The 23648-nt window shown below is 43.3% G+C and overlaps 1 protein-coding gene and 1 long non-coding RNA gene across 2 annotated transcripts in view; both read right to left on the reverse strand.

Moving 5' to 3' along the window:
• Positions 1–711: 711 nt before the first annotated feature.
• Positions 712–7092, reverse strand: LOC311046534 (uncharacterized protein). The gene is made up of 5 exons (XM_084058903.1): positions 6958–7092; positions 4798–4922; positions 4184–4208; positions 3783–3869; positions 712–2206 (listed from the first exon to the last, which is right to left on the reverse strand). The coding sequence occupies exons 2-5, from the start codon at positions 4919–4921 to the stop codon at positions 2101–2103; spliced, it is 342 nt and encodes a 113-aa protein (XP_083915029.1). The 5' UTR covers position 4922; positions 6958–7092; the 3' UTR covers positions 712–2100.
• Positions 712–23648, reverse strand: part of LOC311046536 — a 37676-nt gene continuing 14739 nt past the window's right edge. The window contains exon 6 of the long non-coding RNA XR_014600894.1: positions 712–1918. This is a non-coding gene — a long non-coding RNA (uncharacterized lncRNA). The remainder of the gene's footprint in view (positions 1919–23648) is intronic.

Here is a 23648-nt window from a genome sequence, read left to right on the forward strand (position 1 = left end):
TCGGGACTTTATGTTCAGACAGAGGCCACCCTGGGAGGTCATTTACCATGTTTTGTGTCAATTCGGCAATAATTTGGATTTTAAACTGGTATTGGCTGGCTGTGTTTGGGGAACTGGTAAGGAGGGAGTTCATATTTGTGTGTTGTGTGAACCCTAGTGGCCAGATCGTAACCTGGTGACCCCTAGGCCGGGTCGTAACATACTGTATCCATTGATCTTCTTCACAGCAATGAAATCAGTGGTGGAAAGTAACTAAGTACATTTACTTAAGTACTGTACTTGTACTAGTACAATTTTGAGGTATTTGTACTTTACTTGAATATTTCCAATACTTTTACTTCTACTCCACTACATCTCAGAGGCAAATATTGTACTTTTACTCCACTACAATTATTGGAAAACTTTAGTTACTAGTTAATTTTCAGATACAAACTATGATATAATGAAACCTACCACTTTAGCCCTATTTTATACATAGCCTATTTGAAAATAGCCGATCTACAAGCTCACAACGCGTCGCATCGCGACGCGTTGTGAGCTTGTAGATCGGCTATTTTCAAATATTTAGTACTTTTACTTTTGGTACTTTAAGTACATTTTGATGCCAATACTTTTGTACTTTTACTTTTACTTTTACAAGTAAAGAATTTGAGTACTTTTTCCACCACTGAATGAAATATAATTATCCACTTAGAAAGAGACACACCAGAATTGTTTTGACTTTTCACAATGCATATTTATCCACCAGGACAGAACAAAGTATCAAGCTAAGAGACATAAGTGCATACACTCCAATTGAAGCATTATTTAACCACACAAACCGTAGCCTCCCTATTTGTCATAATAAACTAACATTCTGCAAAAATTGTCGATTTACAAGATCACAAGATGTCGCATTATGAGCTTGTAGATCTGCTACGTGGGGGGGAAAAGGAGTGAGCCCAAGGGTAGAGCCCTGAGGGACCCCGGTCAACAAAGTATAAGTGGTCAATGTGAGAGACAACACTACTTAGTATTATTAAACATTTAAACCCTATGTTTAGTTAAAGGGTAAGACCACTTTGGTAGAGGTTTGGGTTGTGTAGTTACCTGGCCATGATGTAACTTCAAAAGTGGGCAAGAAATCTAAAATTATTGCTCCAGTGATTAGAAATTGGTAATTCAAAGTATGCTCCCCATTGACTTACATGTTATGGTGAAACTTAGCACATAAACAAACGCAAACAAAGTTAATTCAGACAATATAGAACATCACCGAACCCAATCCTCATTTTTTCCTCATCTTTTTTTTTATTAGGAAGAAACCCCGGACTGGATCCGTAGATCCGGATCTGGATCTTCAAATAGTAAAATCAACAGGAAGTCAACATTTATATATATAAGGCATATATATACTGGGTTTTGTGATGTTCTATATTGTCTGAATCAACTTTGTTTGTGTTTGTTTACATGCAAAAAGAGTGAGTTTGAGAGCTGTTTCATCGTACAATGTAAGTCAAAGAGGGGCATATTGAATGATCAAGTTATAATCAATGTAGCAATTATTTTTTATTTCTTGTCCACATTTGGAGTTACATCATGCCAAGGTAACAACACAACCCAAACCTCTACCAAAGTGTTCTTGCCCTTTAACCAGATTCCCAAGGGCCCCGTTCTAGGCCCCTCCTGATTTTTCTCCAAACTACATATCTTTGCTGATAATAGCAGATCTACAAGCTGTTTCAGTTCGTCTGTTTTGACCAAATGTTAGCGGAAGAGGATGACCCCCCCCCCCCCAACGTCTCGTCTTTGCAGTCGTGTAAATTTGTCCTGTAAATCAAATTAATCGAAGCAGATAGCTTTGCTGCTTAATAGAAATGAAAATTCAAAAATGTATTTTAAATATATTTTTAAAGATTGTTTTGAGAAGGGACAGACTCTATGTAGCATTCAGAGATTGTGGAATAGTTGACTAGAGACACTAAGTCCAGAATAGGGACGCTAGGGTCAATGTGGTTAACTTTGTCACAGGGCCAAGCAGGAAGCAGGACGTGAGAGGAGGTTTGACAGGAACTGGATGCTGCTCCTTCCTGTTGCTGTAGCCTCGTTGAAAAAGAGCCATCACTTTCCTCTCCTTTTGCCACGCCCACCAGACTTGCCACGCCTGCCAGGCTTGCTACGCCTGCGAGACTTGCCACGCCCGCCAGACTTGCCACTCCCGCCAGACCTGCCATGCATTCAAATAGAGAATATTAGTTAACTTTAGACCAATACTTCTCAAACCTTTTCATGTCAAGCACTGCAAATTAACATGTATTTGGCCGTGGACCCCAATCTGAAAATATTCTGTGCCAGGTACAGAACCTGCATATTAGGTTTGTGTTGGTAAAATGCTAACATTGGTAAAAAATGTAAAATTTGAAAAATATATTGCCTTTTTGCACGCTAATGCGGCGTATTGTGAGCTTGTAAATCGTCTATTTTCAAGTAGCCAATGTACTGTGTATATATAGGGTGAAAGTTATTTTCATGCTATAACACATTTAGCTGTAGCGTTGCTGCTTAATAGAAATAAAAAATCTAAAATGTATTTCAAAGTTTTTTTAAAATATATTTTTGAGAAGAGAAATGACAAACATGACAACTTAGCGTAGTTAGTGAAAGTTATTTTCATGCTATAACACATTAGCTGGGGACCCCCTGGAACCCCCTCAAGGACCCCTGGGGGTCCCCGGACCCCATTTTGAGAGCCACTGCATGGTTTAGAGTGTTGTGTGTCAAAAACAATACATCTACAAGCAAGGACGTGCTGTGATGTGCCTGTCAGGGTTCTGTGTGTGTGCCATTACTGCCTAACTATGGTCTGTTGCAGTGCTGGTTTGGAGGGTGGAGTCAGAGGCAATCAGGGGAAAGGGAGGCACCTGGCCATTGTCTCCTCAAACACAACAAGAGACCTGCTCTGTTCATAACTGTCTCTTCATTCCTCCTCAGGCTGCAGGAGCCATAGACAGATAAAGGTAGACGGCTAGACGCCTCCTCCGACTCTGGGGCGTCTGTATCTGCGGGCGCCATTTTTGGGAAGGCAAACTGCCTATCGAAGTGACTACTGGCCAATCACAGCGCGTCTTTTCCGGGACTTGGCAGAATCTAGTTGTATAAAAAATTTAACGGGATATCTTTATACAACTAGATTCTGACAAGTCCTGGAAAAGACGCGCTGTGATTGGCCAGTTGTCACTTTGAGTGGCAGCGCGCCTTTCCGAATATGGCGGCCGCGGATACAGGTTGGTCTATGGCAGGAGCACCTTTGTTAATAGGCTCAGCAGCCATATTGGAAAGAAATTGGGCCTCTTCTTACTTCCTTCACAGGTGTTACCAATGATACTATAATGAAGGCTCTGTTCCATTCTGGCCAGGGTGCTGATATTGTGCATGTTGGCTCACTAGAAACACTCTGTTTTGGTTCCCAAATGGCCCCTTATGGTGGGTGTGTAACTCTGAGAGTGTACAAATGTACACATTTGTACACTCTCAGAGTTATGGGGGTCCTTGAAAATAAGACAACCACTATGCCACACTAAATGGAACAGAGCCTTAATTAGTATCATTGGTAACACCTGTGAAGGAAGTAAGGAAGGGGCCCAATTCATTCCCAATATGGCTGCTGTGCATAGAGCCTGCCCTATTTGCCTTTGTTTGACCTCAGTTAAAGTGGGCAGCATATTTCCCTGCCTGTATGAGTCGTAATCTTCATTTATTGCTTCATCCTAAGATTTTAATCATTTGTTTGTTAATAAACTTACTTCTTTTTGCCATACCCTCTGTTTCGTTTCCTCTTTTTGGTTGTGGAGCGAGGCTGCCATGATGGAGGCGACAGTCGATCTAGAAGACTGCAATGACATCATCAAATATGTGACCTTTGTAAATAAGTGAGTGTTAAAGCGACAGTACAGATATACCTGCATTGAGATATTTATTTCCAAGTTATTTCATAGTTTAGCGTTTTATTATGAACAACTGATCAAGAAAGGTGTAATTGAAGGATAGAGAAAGAAAGTAATACATCCTAATATAATGTAAAATATTTAAGGTTCATGGCTAAAAGTAGCAAAATAGTGATATAGCAGCAGATATAGAAATATGCTCCTTTTTGGATAGCCTCTCGTGCAGATGAGCCATTTAGCAGCAAATAAGAATGATTTACCTGTCACCGATGAGATTTCCTACGCCTGCAGACAAGAGATGAACATTATATTTGGGCATTATAATAATAATAATAATCATCATCATATTCGAGGGCCCTAAAAAAAAAACATATTTGGGGGCCCACTTGCGGCCGGGCCGTGAGAATATTGCACCGGTAGCGACAGCGCTACCGACTGCGCCGCCGTGCCCCTAACACTAATATTTTAACCCATTTAGACCTGAGGCTTCTAAAAGTTTTCTCAAAACGTTCAAATTCTTACTAAAAAAATAAATAAAACATTATTTTGCTATAGCAACATCTAATGAGACACAGAGGTGGCTCCCGGATTGAAAGGTATAACAGCGTATAGGTTACAACAGGTCTAAATTTTATCATAATATAACATTAATATTGAAATAATTCATGTAAAAAGAAATAACCTTGAAAATGTTGTTTTCATTGTTATACCAATACATAGGAAATTAAAGTATACTATGGAACACAATCAATTGATTGATCATTAAAGTAAACATATATTCTAAAAATGCATGCAGCCCACACATCTTATAGCTTTTTGGGTGTAAGTCCGAGTGCAGAGTCACCTCAGGAACAGTATGTTTACCTATACCTACCCTCCAAGATGTCAGGAGCAGCAGGCGTGGCCACGTTGCAGCCGTCCTCCACTGGCTGGAGTTCCTGAGCCTGCTGAGCCCCCAACAGCAGCAGCACCAGAAAGACTGAGCAAAAAAGCTTCATCCTGAAACCAAGAACCAACAACTTTAGGATGGACTGGTGTAAGAATGTGACAAAAACTAAAAAAATATCCATGAATTCAGGTCTCCATGGGGTGACTAATGGATAGAAAAAAAGTTATTTTGGGTGTGAACTATTCCTTTAACAACAAAAAAAGAGGTCGACAGCGTGTGAATTGTTACATTTTGGAATACACACATATAACTTGAATGAAAGTATCTAGAGACAGGAGGTGTGTACATCTTTGAAGCAAAGCATAACATTCCTCATCCTGAAACCAAAGACAATGATGGAGGCCTATTATTACATACCTTAACCCATTAAGACCTGGGCACCGAGTGCCGCGCTATGAGCTTGTAGATCTGCTATTTTTCTTTTTAAACATGGGATTTTTTTGCAAATCTTTGAATATATATATATATTTTTTAAAGCACAACATTTATAACTCAAATCTTTGTTTCTGGGGATTCTACTGTCTTCTAAATCTTAACAAAAATCCTCAGAAAAAACTTGTTGTTGCTATAATATCAGTGGCTTTCATGTCAAGGACAACAAAATGATGTATTTGTAAATATGTTGTTCCAGGGACCCCCAGAAGCAAAGATTTCAGTAAAAAAAAAGCTTTAAAAAAAAATATATATATAAGCTACTGCATATGTATTCAAAGATTGGCAAACATTTTCACGATGTTTCTAAAATAGCAGATCTACAAGCTCATAGTGGCACTCTGTGCCGCACTATTTTTGAATATCCAAATAAATAAATAAATGACACACAAATGCGTTCCCGGTCTTAAAGGGTTCCTAATTATACTTTACACCCATAACTAAGGCAAGTGAAACAGGACTACCATTGTGTCATGCATGTCATGTTACAACCACGGTTATTATAGTTAAAGCAGCACTATCTTTCCTCTTTTACCACAGATTTGAACCCGTTTTCCTGTGCTGACACATTTTTTTTTTTTACCATTGAGCTGATGGACCCTGCTTGCTCAGGGTATAAATGTAATCTTGACCATCAGGTCAAAATTCATGTCAGATCCTGTGTCTAGAAGAGACATGACCTTTGACACGATCTAAATGTCTCAATTGAAGAGCAGGGGGACAAAATACAACCACCCCAATTGTAAGTTATATTGTATTAACATACTCTATCATACAGATTGTATAAGTTATATTGTGTTAACATACTCTACTATACAAAAAATGAGCCTTTTCAAATAAATGTATGAAATGTAAAAAAAACAAGCACATCTGCTCAACTTTGAAATAATTATTTCTTAACTGAAATTTAAAACAAAAAGTAAAAATCAAATAAAAATAAACTAATGGAAAATGCAAAGCTATAAAAACCTTAATTACAACCTCACATATTTGTTCAGCACAAATACAGTTCGACCCTGAGAGACCCTGACATTGACCTATTATTAGGTCAATGTCAAGTGTATTTGTTCCAAACTGTTCGCCTTCATGCTTAATCATAATAATGAAATGTGATGTTGCTCAAAATTATGTCAGTAACCTATTATATAAAGATAAGTCTGTCTGTCTGTCTCTCTGTGACAAAAAACAGTCTGCAAGGACCCTTAGAGAGAGGAAGAGACAGAGAAGGCCTATTTCATCCACGCAATAATAATATTATTGTTATTTAATATATATTGTTATTTACACAGAAATGGGAAAACAATGCAAAGAATGGTGCCTTTTGTTTAGTTTTTTAAGATTAAAGATACAAACAGCAAATGTGGCACTGACAGAATCCTAATACAAAATAATGTATTGAGTAATGAAACAAATTACAGTCATTTCTCCCAGGTAATAATAAGTAAAATAGTGCTTTTAAAGTCAAAGTAATATGTTTCTAAATACCAAGCCTAAACTATGCTTTTTAATTCTGTCATATAATCACATTCAGTCATTATGAAGACTGCTGTACAAACAGGCAGGCTGGACATGGTATATTTTATCTGTAGCATTAAGTATATAAAAATATATTTAAAAAATCATAACACAATCATGTCAACATGTATTTCTTACCTTTCCACAGATACAGTCTATCGGGAAATTATTTGAAAAGCTACCGAGGGTTGTGAAATCTATAGGAAGGTGAATATTGTGTATGAATGTTGAGAGATAAATGTGTTTTCATATGGACCAGACCAGCGTTTTATAGGTGGGTTGTGTTCTGCATTGGACTTGTTTACTTATTGTGGGTGTTGTATTTCATAACCGTTAATACCGATACATATTTTGTAACACAGGATATGTGGACACACATGAGGCCTTATCTCAATGGACAGACACACCACATGTTTTTGGCTCAGTTCCTCCTCTGACAATGCTTCCCCCTTCTTACACTCAACACTCAAATGCGTGGGTCTTTCGACGGGGGGTCCGGGACCTAGACACAGGATCTGACACGAATTTTGACCTGATGGTCAAGATTCAATAGGCTCTATGCACAGCAGCCATATTGGGAATGAATTGGGCCCCTTCCTTACTTCCTTCACAGGTGTTACCAATGATACTAATTAAGGCTCTGTTCCATTTAGTGTGGCATAGTGGTTGTCTTATTTTCAAGCACCCCCATAACTCTGAGACTGTACAAATGGAACCAAATGGACCCATAAGTCCATTTGGTTCCATTTGTACAGTCTCAGAGTTACACACCCACCATAAGGGGCCATTTGGGAAACAAAATGGAGTGTTTCTAGTCTAGTGAGCCATCATGCACGATATCAGCACCCCGACCAGAATGGAACAGAGCCTTCATTAGTATCATTGGTAACACCTGTGAAGGAAGTAAGAAGAGGCCCAATTTCTTTCCAATATGGCTGCTGTGCATAGAGCCCATTTATCCCCTGAGCAAGCATTAGCTCGATGGTAAAAACAAAAACTAAAAAAATCAGCACTTACACAGGATATTAACAGAACAAAATGTCAAAATTATTGCACTATTTCTCCTCTACCATCTTCTTGTCAATATATATTTTAGACATATATAGTAATACTATGTATTGGAAAATCTATCAATTTAGTTTTATTTGATGGCCTTCCTGCCCTGGCATTTGGCCTTTGTGCCCTCAAACAATGTACAACACCAAAGGTCAAGTGGCCTTGCCCCTAAAATGATGAAATCCAAGGCCTGCTCATAGTGTCACACAAAAAATACTATAGCTAAAATACATTACACATACAATACATACATACATAAGTGAAAGTGATTAAGTGTGTCCGTGGGTTACATAAGCATTTTACAGGCAATTCAAAGGGAGCCCTCCAAGTCACTTTTATTTTGGAATTGGCTGGGATTTTCATTGGTCCTGCACCATACCCTCCAGTGGTGGAAAAAGTACTCAAATGTTAAAGTAAAAGTATCAATACTGCAATGTAGAAATACTCTGTTACAAGTAAAAGGCCTCTGTTCAAAATGTTACTTGAGTAAAAGTACAAAAGTATTGGCATCAAAATATACTTAAAGACGCACTGAAGTGACATTTTCGGTCATTTTATTTTGAAGATTCAGCCTGAAACGTCGGCTCAACGACTCTAAACCAATCAGAAGGTCCCATCCCTTCAGGCTATGGGACGTTGGATCTCAATGGGTACATACACACTTGTCCGTTTTTGTCCGTTTGCAACCGTACGGACGGCCGGAAGTCCCATCCACTCCCATGTTAAAAAAAAAACGGAAAGACGGACGCGATCCGGTCCGGAAAAAGCACATCCGGTTTCCGTAACACATTTGTATACATAACAAAATTGCCGGATCCGGAACAAGAGCTTCCGTTTCGTAGCGACCCGTTTTACGCCAGCAAACGGACAAGTGTGTATGTACCCACTCACTTCAGCCGTGTGCAACACGGCTAGTGTTTGTTTACAAGTGAGAGAGAGACGGCCAGTGAAGCACGTTTGCTACCTGGCTTATTTCTAACCTATAATGTTTTCAGATACATATTTTAGTGTGCAGATGAAGTTTAAAATGAGTAATACACTCATCTTCAATGAGATTCAAAACGGAGTATCTCTGTAATTAAAATCAGCTGTGTTTGAAGAACGTGCAGGGAACGTATGGGAATCAAACAGGTGCATGTTATCAAGATTCATTTATTTTCATGAAGGCTGCGTTATGTCATCACGCAGCACGTTTTCGTTTACAGGAAGTAATTAAGATTGGCTTTTTAGGGACTTTAGATGTAAAAATACACAACATTTTTTTTTTTGCATCTATTGTTAGGTATGCCCATATGATGACCACGGATATGCTCTAAAAGTGTGAAAAACATATTTTTCATTTCACTACACCTTTAAGTAAAGTACTAAAATGTTTGAAAATACTGTAGCATACCAAAGAAGCATACCAGGTAAACATCAAACCTACTGTATAGCATCGTTCTAACCAATATGATATCTAAATAGCAATGTGTACGTGTGTGGTCAAGACACACAAAATAACAAAAACACGCAAACAAGTCATTAAAAAGTATCTGCATAGTATAATCTCTATCTACCAAAACACAATGACGACTGTTCAAAGTGAACAAAGGCATCAACCTCCATGAGACTGTATGATTAATAGTGGTGCCAAATACTCACAACCACTTAAGCTCTATTTTATACTCTGAATACTTCACAACGCGTCGCACCGTGGCACATTGTGAGCTTGTAGATCAACCATTTTTGATAGATTGTAGTTGTTTCTGATTCATAATTCGATTAATTATTAATAAAGTCAATACATGTCATTACTATTGGAAAGAAGCGTATACTATTTGGATTTAACACACCGTGTGTGTGTGTGTGTGTGTGTGTGTGTGTGTGTGTGTGTGTGTGTGTGTGTGTGTGTGTGTGTGTGTGCGTGTGCGTGTGTGTGTGCGCGTGTGTGCGCGCGTGTGTGTGTGTGTGTGTGTGTCTGTGTCTGTGTTATCTTGTGGGTCCGGGCCGTTGGGCGATGCTGCAACAGTCACCATGACTCCTTTGCTTTTATTGATTGAAATGATGATACTGTATAAGGTCCTCTGTTATCAGTTTGTCCAGCAGAGGTTATTGTGAAAGAGGTATTAGTGGGTTTTTGTTTTGAAATAACAAGGTTTTTGCAAAGACCTTAATTCAACTCACACATGTTCAGTTCTGTTTATTTGCATACCTCGTGACATGCAAACAAAGCCTATCTGAACCCCACTGACTTGTACGTTATAAAATTAAAGTTGAATATTTCAAACATTAAATAAAACATGTGCCACAATGTATGTGATTGTCAATGTACATGAAATTTGGCGCTCTTTTGGTTCAGTGGTTTGCAAGATTAGCTCCGAGCACACAGACAAAAGCACGCACGCACGCACGCACGCACAAATAGCCCTCTAGATAAATCTCATATTATTTCCAAAACATTTGCCTTTTATGGCATGTCCAAAAGGACAAAACTTCAGTGTTCTCTTCTTTATAGGTATGTTGTCTTATAATGGAAACTTCTAGACAGTGGTGTAAAGTCACTAAGTACAGGCAACTTCATTGACTCAAGTAGTGTACTTAACTACAGTTTTGAGGTATTTTTACTTTATTGGAGTATTTACATTTTTTCAGTTCTTTTACTTCTACTCCACTACATCTCAGAGGCAAATATTGTGCTTTTACTCCACTACAATTATTTGAAAACTTGAGTTACTTTGTAGATTTTGATTATTATTACAAAACATACACTAACCACTTCAGCCCTATATATATTTTGGCCATTTGATCTACAAGCTCACAATGTCCAAGGTAATGTCGCGAATCGTGATGCGACGCATTGTGAGCTTGTATATCTGCTATTTTCAAAATATATATTTTTTTAACTTGTGAAATGGAACATTCTGCATAATGACTACTTTTACTTTTGGTACTTTAAGTACATTTTTATGCCAATGCTTTTGTACTTTTACTCAAGTCAAATTGAATTCCGGACTTTTACTTGTAATGGAGTGTTTCTACATTGTAGTATTGATACTTTTGCCTATGTATAAAATCTGAGTACTTTTTCTACTGGTTCTGGATTAACCCTTTGTAGTGCGGCAGTGGCTCAGGGGTAGAGCGGCCGGTAGATCGTGAGGTCCCCAGTTTGATCCCGGGCTCCCCCAGAGTTTTCAAATGTCATTGAGCAAGACACTGAACCCCTAATAGGCTCTATGCACAGCAGCCACATTGGAAAGACATTGGGCCTCTTCTAACTTCCTTCACAGGTGTTACTAATGAAGGCTCTGCTCCATTCTGGTCAGGGTGCTGATATTGTGCATGTTGGCTCACTAGAAACACTCCATTTTGGTTCCCAAATAGCCCCTTATGGTGGGTGTGTAACTCTGAGAGTGTACACTCTCAGAGTTATGGGGGTCCTTGAAAACAAGACAACCACTATGTCACACTAAACTTAATTAGTATCATTGGTAACACCTGTGAAGGAAGTAAGGAAGGGGCCCAATTCATTCCCAATATGGCTGCTGTGCATAGAGCCTATTGCTCCTGATGAGCAGGTTGGTGTCTTGCATGTTTTCCTCCGCCAGTATGTGTGAATTTACTATTTAGTCAAAAAAAGAGCCAAATGAGGGCTGGGTGAGAAGCGTATGAACAAACAATATTTTGTATCTTGTGGGTGCGGGCCGTTGAGCAATGCTGCCACAGTCACCATGACTCCTTTGCTTTTATTGATTGAAATGATGATACTATATAAGGTCCTCTGTTATCAGTTTGTCCAGCAGAGGTTATTGTGAAAGAGGTGTTAGTGGGTTTTTGTTTTGAAATAACAAGGTTTTTACAAAGACCTTAATTCAACCCACACATTTTCAGCACCCCACTGACATTACAAAATTAAAGTTCAATATTGACTGGATTATCACTGGGTCTGAGGATAATATGTGCCAATGTTTTTCTTTTTATGTTATTATTATTATAATACAGCCTAATGTATGATTGTGCATTATATTCACCCATTCACACACCGATGGCGGAGGAAACCATGCAAGGCACCAACCTGCTCATCAGGAGCAATTAGGGGTTCAGTGTCTTGTTCAAGGACACTTCGAAACAAACTCTGGGGGAGCCCGGGATCGAACTGGGAACCTTGTGGTTGCCATCCGGCCACTCTACCCCTGAGCCACTGCCGGCCCGCACACCTGTGCGTGCGTGCATTGTGCGTGCGTGCGTGCGTGCGTGCGTGTAATACCTGACCACCACATGGCACCCCTTTCCCCAGTCGTTTTACCTCTCTGGTCAAATCATTGATCAAATCAGCAAATAAGGTTGGTGACAAAACATCCCCTTGTTTAACACCAGAGGGCGTAGGAAACCATTCTGTATAATAATCATTCACTTTCACACAGGCAACAGGTTGCCTGTATAGAGAGGAGAGGAGAACTTTCAGATGATTAAAATAACAAAGCTCATTCAACATTATTCCTGTCATTTATGTGATATGAATGGTTACTGTTGAAAGTGTAAATAAAAACAGTTTGAATAGTAAACAATTCCTCATTTTCTTCTAGATTCACCCAACTGTTTACAAGGGGAATGCCCTTCTAACACCCCTTTGTGAAGGCCCTAATAAGTACAAGTGCACATTCTGCAGCAAGGCAGGGGACATTTTGTGGCACATCTGCATACCCATAAGAACACCTGTTAAACATGAAGGTATTTCTTAATCCTCCTATAATTTGACAAACCTCTGTGACCGACCGTCCTGTCAGCAAAACTGTGTGCCCGGTTCTCCTCACTGGCTGGAGCAATTGATCTGAATTTGCACACAGCCATTGACCACTACGATCTGAACGCAACTGCGAAGCCTGTTTCTCAATTTCATCAAATCTCAGCTGTTTATTATCGTTTAAAAAAAACAACGGGAGATCAAACTGCGCATGCGTCGAATCCACACACACCCACTCTGTTACAGTGTTGTTGCCGCCTGCCTCAAGCGCACACACACACACACACACACACACACACACACAACGTGCTTAAACTTAAAGGACTTTCATTTATGCGCGTGTACACAGAAAACATTATTACGGATCTGTGTGTGTGTGTGTGTGTGTGTGTGTGTGTGTGTGTGTGTGTGTGTGTGTGTGTGGGGGGGGGGGGGTCGCCACCATTACCTTACACACTGCCGGGGGGGGGGTGACCGTGACGGGGGGGCGCAACGGGACGCGCAGGGTGAGGGGGGACGCGCGTCAGGACACGCAATAACCCCATGTTTGCAACTACTTTTGCCTAATTTTAGTTAGTCTAACTAATTAACTATTACTAACTAATATTATTCTGACGTGAATTTGAATACGGTTTACATTTTTATATTATCTCTTTGTAGGATTCACAATGTACAGGTGCAATGGTGTGTGTTCCAAAACCTCGCGTTTCCACTGCTGCTACTGTGGGGAGATCAGAACCCCGCCCACTATTCTGAAACATGTTCAGAAGTGCGCAGGGGCAGCCTGCAGCGTTGGATCGCTTCGCCAGAGTAAGTGATGCACATGAACACACCAGAAGCAGTGGTCATAACCTATCCCCCCTGAACACAACTTAAACAAAACATGGGAAAACCGCATTATACAACTATACTGCTATAATGTAATCTATCCACTGTCTCCCCACCAGCCGCCACTGTCTCCTCCTCAGCCTCCACGGTGGCCTCCTCAGCCTACACTGTCACCTCTGCAGCCTCCCAAATTGCCGCAGCATCTGTAGCCTCCACTCCACTCCAAGCCATCAGTCGCAGCAAAGTAGTCCAGTCAAGGGCTAAAAGGACAACATGCCTTTTGTGTAAAATTGATTTATATATGAAAAACCTCAAGACCCACATGAGTAGTTACTCACATGGATCGACGTCACTCATCATCTGTTCCTGATATAACTTCTAATAACCATCTTCCATCCCAATGCTTAGACCTCAAAAATGGCATGTTTGCTGTTGGAAGAACATTTTCTGGTCTGAGAAACCCCATTCATGTACAGAAGTTCACCTGGGGAAACAGCCACCAAGTTGTTTGTGAGCTTGAAAATTGATAGCAGGCATCAGAATTTTCCAGAAGAAGTGGCTTATTAGCCACTTACTTATTAGCTTATTAGCCATGGCTTATTAGCCACACCTGTAAACCTACAGGTATGTCTGTAATTATACCGGTCTGAAGACAGCTCGGTTAATGGCCACACTAATTATGTATTTACATTTCAAGGTGGCTGGGCAGTGATCCTGTGTCCTTGTGGAATCGTAAATGCTGTGAAGTTCAACATAAGAGCTGAAAGCCCACGCGATTACTCAGATCTGTTGCTTTCCTTCCCAAACATTGTGGTTTATGATTTTGCACGGGGGTTAGTAAGTCATACCAACCTGCGGGAGAAAGAGACATTGCCCTTTAGCCCACATGGAGGGAGAGTCGCTGCACCAACACCAAAATATTGCGTCTGCCAAGAAAGGGCAACTGAATATCAGTTTGCCATGGTTGCAGTTAGAGAAAGACCCCCTAATGTTAATTGCCATCCTCCAACTGGTTCTGCGGAGCATTACACATTGTACGACACCTTCCATCAGTCTTACACAAAAGATGAGACCGATGCGCTTAGAGTTATTGGACTTGAGGTGCCTGAGCTATGTGGGTGGCTCAACTCCCAGAAAGCAGAGCAGCTCTTCTCTGAAATGAGAAAGAACAATAATTTTATGAACTCTTTCTCCCCATCAAGTCATATTTTTTATAATGCGTAGTGTCTTGCATCACCATAATGAGAGGGTTAACCAGTTGGCACAGGAGAAGTTGAGGACAGTCTGTAAAGGAGAGATCACCCTTGATGCCCTTGGAAAGGCCATTTGGGGTATTTATGCTTTAATTACCTAATTTCAATGCATTTACATTAGGATCTATTTCTGTGTCTAGACATATACCATAACCTTACATCCTATATACTTAGTTGACTGGGATCCCCAAGGGCTGTATTCTAGATCCACTCCAGTTATTTTCTGCATGGAGATTTGTTATACTGGAAAACAAAGCGCACAATGCATTGTGATGCGCTGTGAGCTTGTAGATTTCCTATTTCCATAGACTCTTCATCCTAGAATAGGAATGCTAGCAGGGTTCATATTGTGGTCAAAACATCACAGAAGGATACATTAATTAAATGTTGACTTGTGTCTTGCAGTGCAGACAGACACACACACACAGGCAGATGTCTCGACCAACGAGCATGAAGTCACTACAGATGTGAGCGCGACGGACCACTGTGGGAATCATTGTGAAGCTCTCACTATAACCTCAAACATCAGGCCCTGTCGCACCTCATGGACACCAGGAGTGCATCATCCCCTTCAAGAGCAGTTGGTATGTGGTTGCATTGCTGTGTCATAGATTTAATGTTTTTCCCCTACATTCATTTTGTTGCCTTTCTTTTGGCATTAATTAATCATTTAATTAATCAAGTGTCAGAGCACTGTTCCAGGCATATGATGACTCTTATAATAATATGTTGAATTCATTGTACACATTTCCTCCTGCACAATGTTTTCAATGTCACAAATATTGTTTTAATCCCTTCTTTGTTTGACACTGCTTGCATTTCTTTGTAATGTGTAGGTCAACTATGTACTCGATGAGACCAGACCAATGGAGGAGCTCATCGTCAAAGACTGTCATACGTGCATCACAAGAGAGAACCTGTCACCCTGGGACTAAGACGGGAAATGGACTCCATGGTGGGGAACACTTTTAGTCTTAATTTCTGAAGTTATTGCACTTTTCTGGAATTAGGATTAAAGTGATGTCTTTACGTGCTTGAGGCTCCTACATGAAGCCATGCAGTAGCAGGTGCATATATGTGTATACATGTGTGTGTGTGTGTGTGTGTGTGTGTGTGTGTGTGTGTGTGTGTGTGTGTGTGTGTGTGTGTGTGTGTGTGTGTGTGTGTGTGTGTGTGTGTGTGTGTGTGTGTGTGTGTCACAAATTTTATTGAAAAACTGTAATTATTGATAGACAGATGTGACAGGGTCAAAGCAGGGGGGTGAAACCAAATTGTAACATTTTTTATTGATGATGAAAAACCTGTATTACGCACTTAAAAACATCATTCTCTTAACTATATTTCTGCACTGCATGTTTTATGGTTGACAATGTATTTCCCCCCGGTCCCCGAGCCACTTGACATTGGACTCCCCTATAGGCTGTGTGACATTGGCCTTGTGACAGCGGACGGCCAATGTCCCCAGGTCACGCTGGTGGCAGAGCGAATGAGGGCGGAGTAGGGTGTGGCCCACCTTATTCAAAAGTGAGCGCGAGCCACTTGGACAGCAGAGAGACAGGCATACAGGGCAGTGTGGAAGTGACAGCCAGAAGGGACGGTTGTGCACAGGAGGAGCAGACATACCACGGAGCAGAGGTGGGGAATACAGTGATCGCGGCACGTACCAAGCCACCAGCAGCGGACGGTGAGCAGACGGCGCAGTAGCAGCAGAGACGGGGAGGACAGACAGACGAACCAAGGAACGGAGGAGAGGTCCAGTGGCGATAACGTTGCGCGCTTCACACCCTCAAAGCCAGACGTACAGTCTGGCGGGCGAGTAAGTGTCCTTCTATGCAACGTTACCTTTATAAACCCACGGTCCTAAACCTCATATGTGAAATATACCTGAACAGATGAACTGGTTCTAGTTTCTATGATTGCAGGCAATACGCACGAAGACAAGAAGAGACAGTGATTCCTGGCCTAAACCCCCGCTCCAGTTAAACTCCATATAAGGACATTCCCACCTTTTGCATTGAACCGTGATGAGTATATGACATATAGCAATTGAATTGGCACTTGGCACTTTACTGCTTCAGTAATAGTTGGCACTTTAACGCTAAATTCATTATTTATTTGCTATAGTTTGCACAAGCCCTGTCTGTTTTTAGTGTTTGGTGATTGTCTGTATTCCTGTATTTTAGTTAGTTAGTGGGCGCATTAGGAGGTTGAGGTTTTAGAATTAGTGTTATATTTTGTTTATGCTTTTCAATATTTTATGGCTTATAGACGCCACTGTATTAGCTTAATAAAATAGATTACCTTTTTATACAAACCTGTTTCCGTCCAGCTTTCTCCAAGGGATATGTGTTGAAGTGTTGTTCTCATTTAAAAGTATTGTACTTACCTGGGTAAACTCGAACCTGTGAATAGCCTAAGAAAGAGTGTTACAGAGGACCCTACCTCTTAAATAAAAAGGTGGCGTAGTCTTGCAGTACCTAACAAACAGTATTATTCTCACAGTAATTACGCACCCCGCACTTTACCGTGCAACTGATATTTTATTGTTGTGAGTTTAATGTGTATTGTTATTTATTTATTATTGAGACAAAGTAAAGAGTGTCAGCATTCTAAAAAGAAGTGGCAAGTTACATGTGACAACCTGGCCACCGTCACATATTTGGCGTAGCGCGGCAGGACTGGGTAGAGAACAACACAAAATCCCTAAGAGAAACTGTATTGAAATTTTGCTGTTTTGCTGCTTTTTGTTTTGTTTTGTTTGGTTGAATCAAGAAAGTAATGATGATGATGCCAGTGTATCCAGGGGCACCGTGGCTACCTAAGTTTTCGGGCATAGAAGGTGAGGAGAAATACAGGGAATGGAGAGAACAGATTAAAGGATTATTGGGCACTCAGGATTTAACAGAGGAGAAAAAAGTTGCTTTTGTAGTACAGACCCTTACTGAGGAAGCTAAGCGACAAATTAGTGTAATTGACAAGGAAGATCGCAATACAGTGGCCAAAGTCTTTAAATGTTTAGACACGTTGTATAAAACATCTGTTTCTGCTTCCCAAGCTCGTGCCTTGTTCTATGGCTGTGCGCAACGCGCAGGCGAAAGTGTGCAGGCTTATATTTTGAGGCTTAGAGAGTTGTTCTGCGGGCTGCGGCGGCTCGACCCAGACACCGCTCCCTCCGATGCCATTCTGCGAGAGCAGTTACTTGTAGGACTGTCTGAAGGCCCTCTGGGTCAAGCCTTAAGAATATATGCCCGTCGAAACCCCACAGAAGACTTCGCCGCCCTAAAAAATGAGGCCTTCCTACTAGACACTGAACATAGAAGAGAAGGGACTGCTGAAATCTTGTGCCATGCTGTTAAACCTGTCTCTATCCCAACACCCTCACAGGAATCTGAATGGAGAGAGAAACTGAAACAGGAGATTATGGAAGACGTCAAATCGCAAATGCAGGGGTTTACGCAGGAGCTCATGAAAGAGATCAGACCGCTCCTTCGACCCAACACCACCGATACACGACCTCGCGGTTCGCCTCCATCTGAACGACGCCGGGAGCCGTACCAACGCAACGAGTGGGATGAGGGAGGTAGGCCGATCTGTAGGAGCTGTAGGCAGTCTGGGCACATTGCTCGCTTTTGTAAATCTGACCCCAATCATTTAAACTAGTACGCCCTGTCGCCGAGGTCCGGGAGACAGGGGTGCAGCGCGCACTCGCCAGATCAAGGGCTAATGAAGTGTTTATTGGGGACTGTCCGACTATTGGGATCACTATGGGAGGAGTCCACTTAAGGGGGTTACTGGATACTGGGTCACAAGTCACATTAATGCAGCAAAGCTTATTTGAGGAAAAATTCTCACACCTAACGTTGGGAAATGGGCCCCTTGTTTTTAAATTACGCGCCGCTAATGGTCTTGACTTACCGTACACTGGCTATGCCATATTGGACCTAGAGCTGGAGGGAATGAAGATCCCAGGGAGAGGAGTTGTAATCGTGAAAGATGAACATTGTACTCAACCGCTGATTATTGGGATGAATGTCGTGAACGCTGTATGGCATGCCCTCTTTAAATGGCCTGGGAGGCCTGTGTTTCCATGTCAGCAGGGAAGGACGCTGTGGAAGGACGCATTCGCCACCTGTAGGAGGGTGGAGGCAGTGACGAACGAAGATGGGTCCATCGGTTATGTGTGGCCGGTCGGCCGGCGGAAGATTCGAATCCCCGCGCAGAGTGAAGTGATGATCTGGGGCCGCGCTTGGAGAGGACCAAATGGAGCGGATTACGAGGCCTTGATGGAAGCCTTGCCGGATGGAAAAGATTTGGGAGTGGCCCGTGCCCTCGTCACGGTGCGCCACGGACGTGTTCCCATACGAGTGTGCAACCCACACGCATATAGTCTGGTCCTGGACCGCCACCAGAAGCTGGGGAGGCTGTACCCGGTGGAAGAAGCGGATGTCCGAGGCGGCAGGGACCTGAGCCTGTCCCTGGGGACCGACGGAGAGGTGGAAGTGGCCGTAATCAGTGTGGAAGATGATGGACCACTGAAGACCCTGCCCGAAGAGATGGAAGTGTTGACGGAGCGTGATGACCTGCCGGAGGCGCAGAAGAGAGAGTTACACGAGACGTTGTGTCGGTGGAAGAAGGTGTTCGCCATCCATGACGAGGATTTCGGACGGACGGACGTCGTGCAACACCAGATACCGACCGGAGACGCGGCACCCATACGAGAGCGACACCGGCCGTTGCCGCCCTCCATGTACCGGGAGATGAAGACCCTCCTGAATGAGATGCTGGAGAAGGGAGTCATCAAGGAGAGTTGCAGTCCGTGGGCGGCACCTATCGTACTGGTCAAGAAGAAAGATGGCAGCTGGAGGTTCTGCGTCGACTACAGGAAACTTAACGCCGTGACGCACAAGGACGCCTTCCCCCTACCCAGGATAGAAGAGACGCTCACCAGCCTGACGAAGGCGCAATGGTTCTCCACGTTAGACCTGGCCAGCGGGTATTGGCAAGTAGGAATGGATCCCCGGGACCGGGAGAAGACCGCCTTTACGACCCCGCTGGGCCTGTTCGAGTTTCAACGCATGCCGTTCGGGCTTTGTAATGCGCCCGCGACGTTCCAGAGGCTGATGCAGCAGTGTCTGAGTGGTCAGGTGACAGAATCCTTGCTGGTATATCTTGATGACATTATAGTATATTCACCTGACTTCTCCTCTCATCTACAGCACCTCGAGCTCGTCTTCCAACGCCTGTGGAGACATGGACTGAAGCTGCGGTTAGACAAATGCAAACTTCTGCGGAGGGAAGTGCAATTTCTGGGCCATGTCGTGGACAAAGAGGGAGTGCGGCCCGATCCGGAGAAAGTGGTGGCAGTGCGGGACTGGACACCACCCTCAACGGTCCGCGAGGTCCGCGCGTTTCTAGGTCTAGCGGGTTACTATAGGCGTTTCGTGTCCTCTTTTGCTGCTATAGCACGACCCTTAAACAACTTATTGATAGGAATCCCAAATGACGTAAAATCCCACCAGTGTAAAGTCGAGTGGACTTCGGAGTGCCAGCGGGCGTTTGATGCGTTAAAGAGTGCCCTCACACAAGCCCCGGTGTTAGCGTATGCGGATTATACACAGCCTTTTGTGGTTTACACTGATGCGAGTGGCCGTGGGTTGGGAGCGGTTCTAGCCCAGGTCCAAGACGGTCACGAACGTGTAATAGCTTATGCAAGCCGCAGTCTCCACCCGACCGAGCAGAATGACGCAAATTATAGCTCGTTCAAATTGGAGCTTTTGGCCCTTAAATGGGCCGTGACCGAGAAGTTTAAAGATTATCTCACTGGCGCTCGATTCACAATATTCACGGACAATAACCCTGTTGCGCATCTCCAAACGGCTAGATTGGGAGCTGTGGAACAACGGTGGGCTGCTCAACTTGCGTCGTTTACTTTCGACATCAAGTATCGACCGGGCAAAAACAACGCCAACGCTGATGCCCTATCGCGGTTCCCAGTGCAGCCTGTAGATGTGGCGGCTGTACAATCGACGCCAGCAGCCCGGGAGGATGAGTGGAGAGAGACGCAGGATCGGGATCCAGATGTGCAGGTGGTGAAGAGGTGCGTGGAACGGGGGAGAGCCCCTAATATGGTGGAGAGGAAGAATTGGACTCGGGGAGCGCGGCAACTGTTACGCCAGTGGAACAAACTGATTATACGAAATCATGTGTTATATAGGAAGGTGACCGATCCTTATACCAAAGAACAATACTCACAGATCATTTGTCCAGGTTCACGCAGAGAGGAGGTATGGAGAGGAATCCACACGGCCGCGGCGCATGCTGGGTTGGAGAGGACCTTGGCCCAGCTGCGACGTCGGTTCTATTGGCCAGGCATGGAGGGAGCGGTGCGTCAGTTACAACAGGGTTGTGTCGCCTGCAGCCTGCAGAGGAACAGGTCAGAGCCTCGGGCCCCCTTACAACCCTTTGAAGTCTCATATCCACTAGAAGTAATAGCCATTGATTTCCTCACATTAGGTAGGCCTGCTGATGCGTGGCAAAACATTCTGGTAGCTACTGACTTATTCACCCGTTATAGTTGGGCTATTGCCACCCGAGACCAGACTGCGCACACCACTGTCCGTGCGTTATGGACGCATATTATCCAGCCGTTCGGCTGTCCGGCCCGGTTCCACTCAGATCGAGGCCCCAACTTCGAGTCCGAGTTAATGCACCATTTATGTCAGACTTATGGTATTGCAAAAAGTCGCACCACTCCGTACCACCCGGCTGGGAACGGTGGAGTGGAACGATTTAATCAGACATTACTGAACATGTTGCGATCACTAGACACTGATAAACAAGGAAGATGGAATGAGCACTTACCCGAGTTAGTTCATGCTTATAACAACACGATCCATAGTGCTACGGGTTATGCCCCCGCCTACTTAATGTTTGGCCGACATTTGAGGCGCCCTATAGATGTCCAGTTAGGAGTGCAGTCAGCGCAAGAGCGCATGGGAGTGGGTGGCTGGGTACAGGACCACCAACAGAGAATGGCGACAGCTTATAGGACCGCAGGGGAGAGGATGGGAGAAACGGCCAAGAGGAGAAAGCAGGTTTATGACCGTAGGGCCGGTATTACACCCCTATTACCAGGAGAGAGAGTGTGGATTCGAAATAGGAAGAGAGATGGCCAGGGGAAATTGAGTACGTGGTGGGACCCCGAGCCTTACGCAGTGATGGAACAGGTGGGAGCTACGGGGTTGGTGTACCGAGTCAGACCCGAGAAGGGGGGGCGAGAAAAGACCATACATAGAAAGGCGTTGAAAGTGTGTGTAGCCCCCAGGTCGCCCCACGAGGACCCCCCAGCTGTAGTGCAGCCCGAGCAGGTAGAAGCAACAACGCCGCAGTATTATGGGTTTCTCTCCGTCCCGAGAGCACCAGATGAGCCACGGCGCTCGGGAAGAGCAAATATAGGCCAGCCACCCCAGAGGTATGGACATGATTAGGGACAGTTGCAGGGACTGGCAACGGAAAAGTGGGGGGGGATGTGACAGGGTCAAAGCAGGGGGGTGAAACCAAATTGTAACATTTTTTATTGATGATGAAAAACCTGTATTACGCACTTAAAAACATCATTCTCTTAACTATATTTCTGCACTGCATGTTTTATGGTTGACAATGTATTTCCCCCCGGTCCCCGAGCCACTTGACATTGGACTCCCCTATAGGCTGTGTGACATTGGCCTTGTGACAGCGGACGGCCAATGTCCCCAGGTCACGCTGGTGGCAGAGCGAATGAGGGCGGAGTAGGGTGTGGCCCACCTTATTCAAAAGTGAGCGCGAGCCACTTGGACAGCAGAGAGACAGGCATACAGGGCAGTGTGGAAGTGACAGCCAGAAGGGACGGTTGTGCACAGGAGGAGCAGACATACCACGGAGCAGAGGTGGGGAATACAGTGATCGCGGCACGTACCAAGCCACCAGCAGCGGACGGTGAGCAGACGGCGCAGTAGCAGCAGAGACGGGGAGGACAGACAGACGAACCAAGGAACGGAGGAGAGGTCCAGTGGCGATAACGTTGCGCGCTTCACACCCTCAAAGCCAGACGTACAGTCTGGCGGGCGAGTAAGTGTCCTTCTATGCAACGTTACCTTTATAAACCCACGGTCCTAAACCTCATATGTGAAATATACCTGAACAGATGAACTGGTTCTAGTTTCTATGATTGCAGGCAATACGCACGAAGACAAGAAGAGACAGTGATTCCTGGCCTAAACCCCCGCTCCAGTTAAACTCCATATAAGGACATTCCCACCTTTTGCATTGAACCGTGATGAGTATATGACATATAGCAATTGAATTGGCACTTGGCACTTTACTGCTTCAGTAATAGTTGGCACTTTAACGCTAAATTCATTATTTATTTGCTATAGTTTGCACAAGCCCTGTCTGTTTTTAGTGTTTGGTGATTGTCTGTATTCCTGTATTTTAGTTAGTTAGTGGGCGCATTAGGAGGTTGAGGTTTTAGAATTAGTGTTATATTTTGTTTATGCTTTTCAATATTTTATGGCTTATAGACGCCACTGTATTAGCTTAATAAAATAGATTACCTTTTTATACAAACCTGTTTCCGTCCAGCTTTCTCCAAGGGATATGTGTTGAAGTGTTGTTCTCATTTAAAAGTATTGTACTTACCTGGGTAAACTCGAACCTGTGAATAGCCTAAGAAAGAGTGTTACAGAGGACCCTACCTCTTAAATAAAAAGGTGGCGTAGTCTTGCAGTACCTAACAAACAGTATTATTCTCACAGTAATTACGCACCCCGCACTTTACCGTGCAACTGATATTTTATTGTTGTGAGTTTAATGTGTATTGTTATTTATTTATTATTGAGACAAAGTAAAGAGTGTCAGCATTCTAAAAAGAAGTGGCAAGTTACATGTGACAACCTGGCCACCGTCACACATATCTTCTACAGGGCAAAGATGTA

Source organism: Gymnoscopelus microlampas (assembly GCF_963454915.1).
Source record: "Gymnoscopelus microlampas genome assembly, chromosome: 6".
Classification (NCBI taxonomy): Eukaryota; Metazoa; Chordata; class Actinopteri; order Myctophiformes; family Myctophidae; genus Gymnoscopelus; species Gymnoscopelus microlampas.

Coding starts and splice junctions, on each gene's coding strand:
- LOC311046534 (XM_084058903.1), bottom strand. CDS start 4,921: ATGAAGCTTTTTTGCTCAGTCTTTCTGGTGCTGCTGCTGTTGGGGGCT. Junction 3,870..4,183: donor GGAAATCTCATCGGTGACAG/GTAAATCATTCT, acceptor ATGTCATTGCAG/TCTTCTAGATCGACTGTCGC. Junction 2,207..3,782: donor AGAGGGTATGGCAAAAAGAA/GTAAGTTTATTA, acceptor AATGCATGGCAG/GTCTGGCGGGAGTGGCAAGT.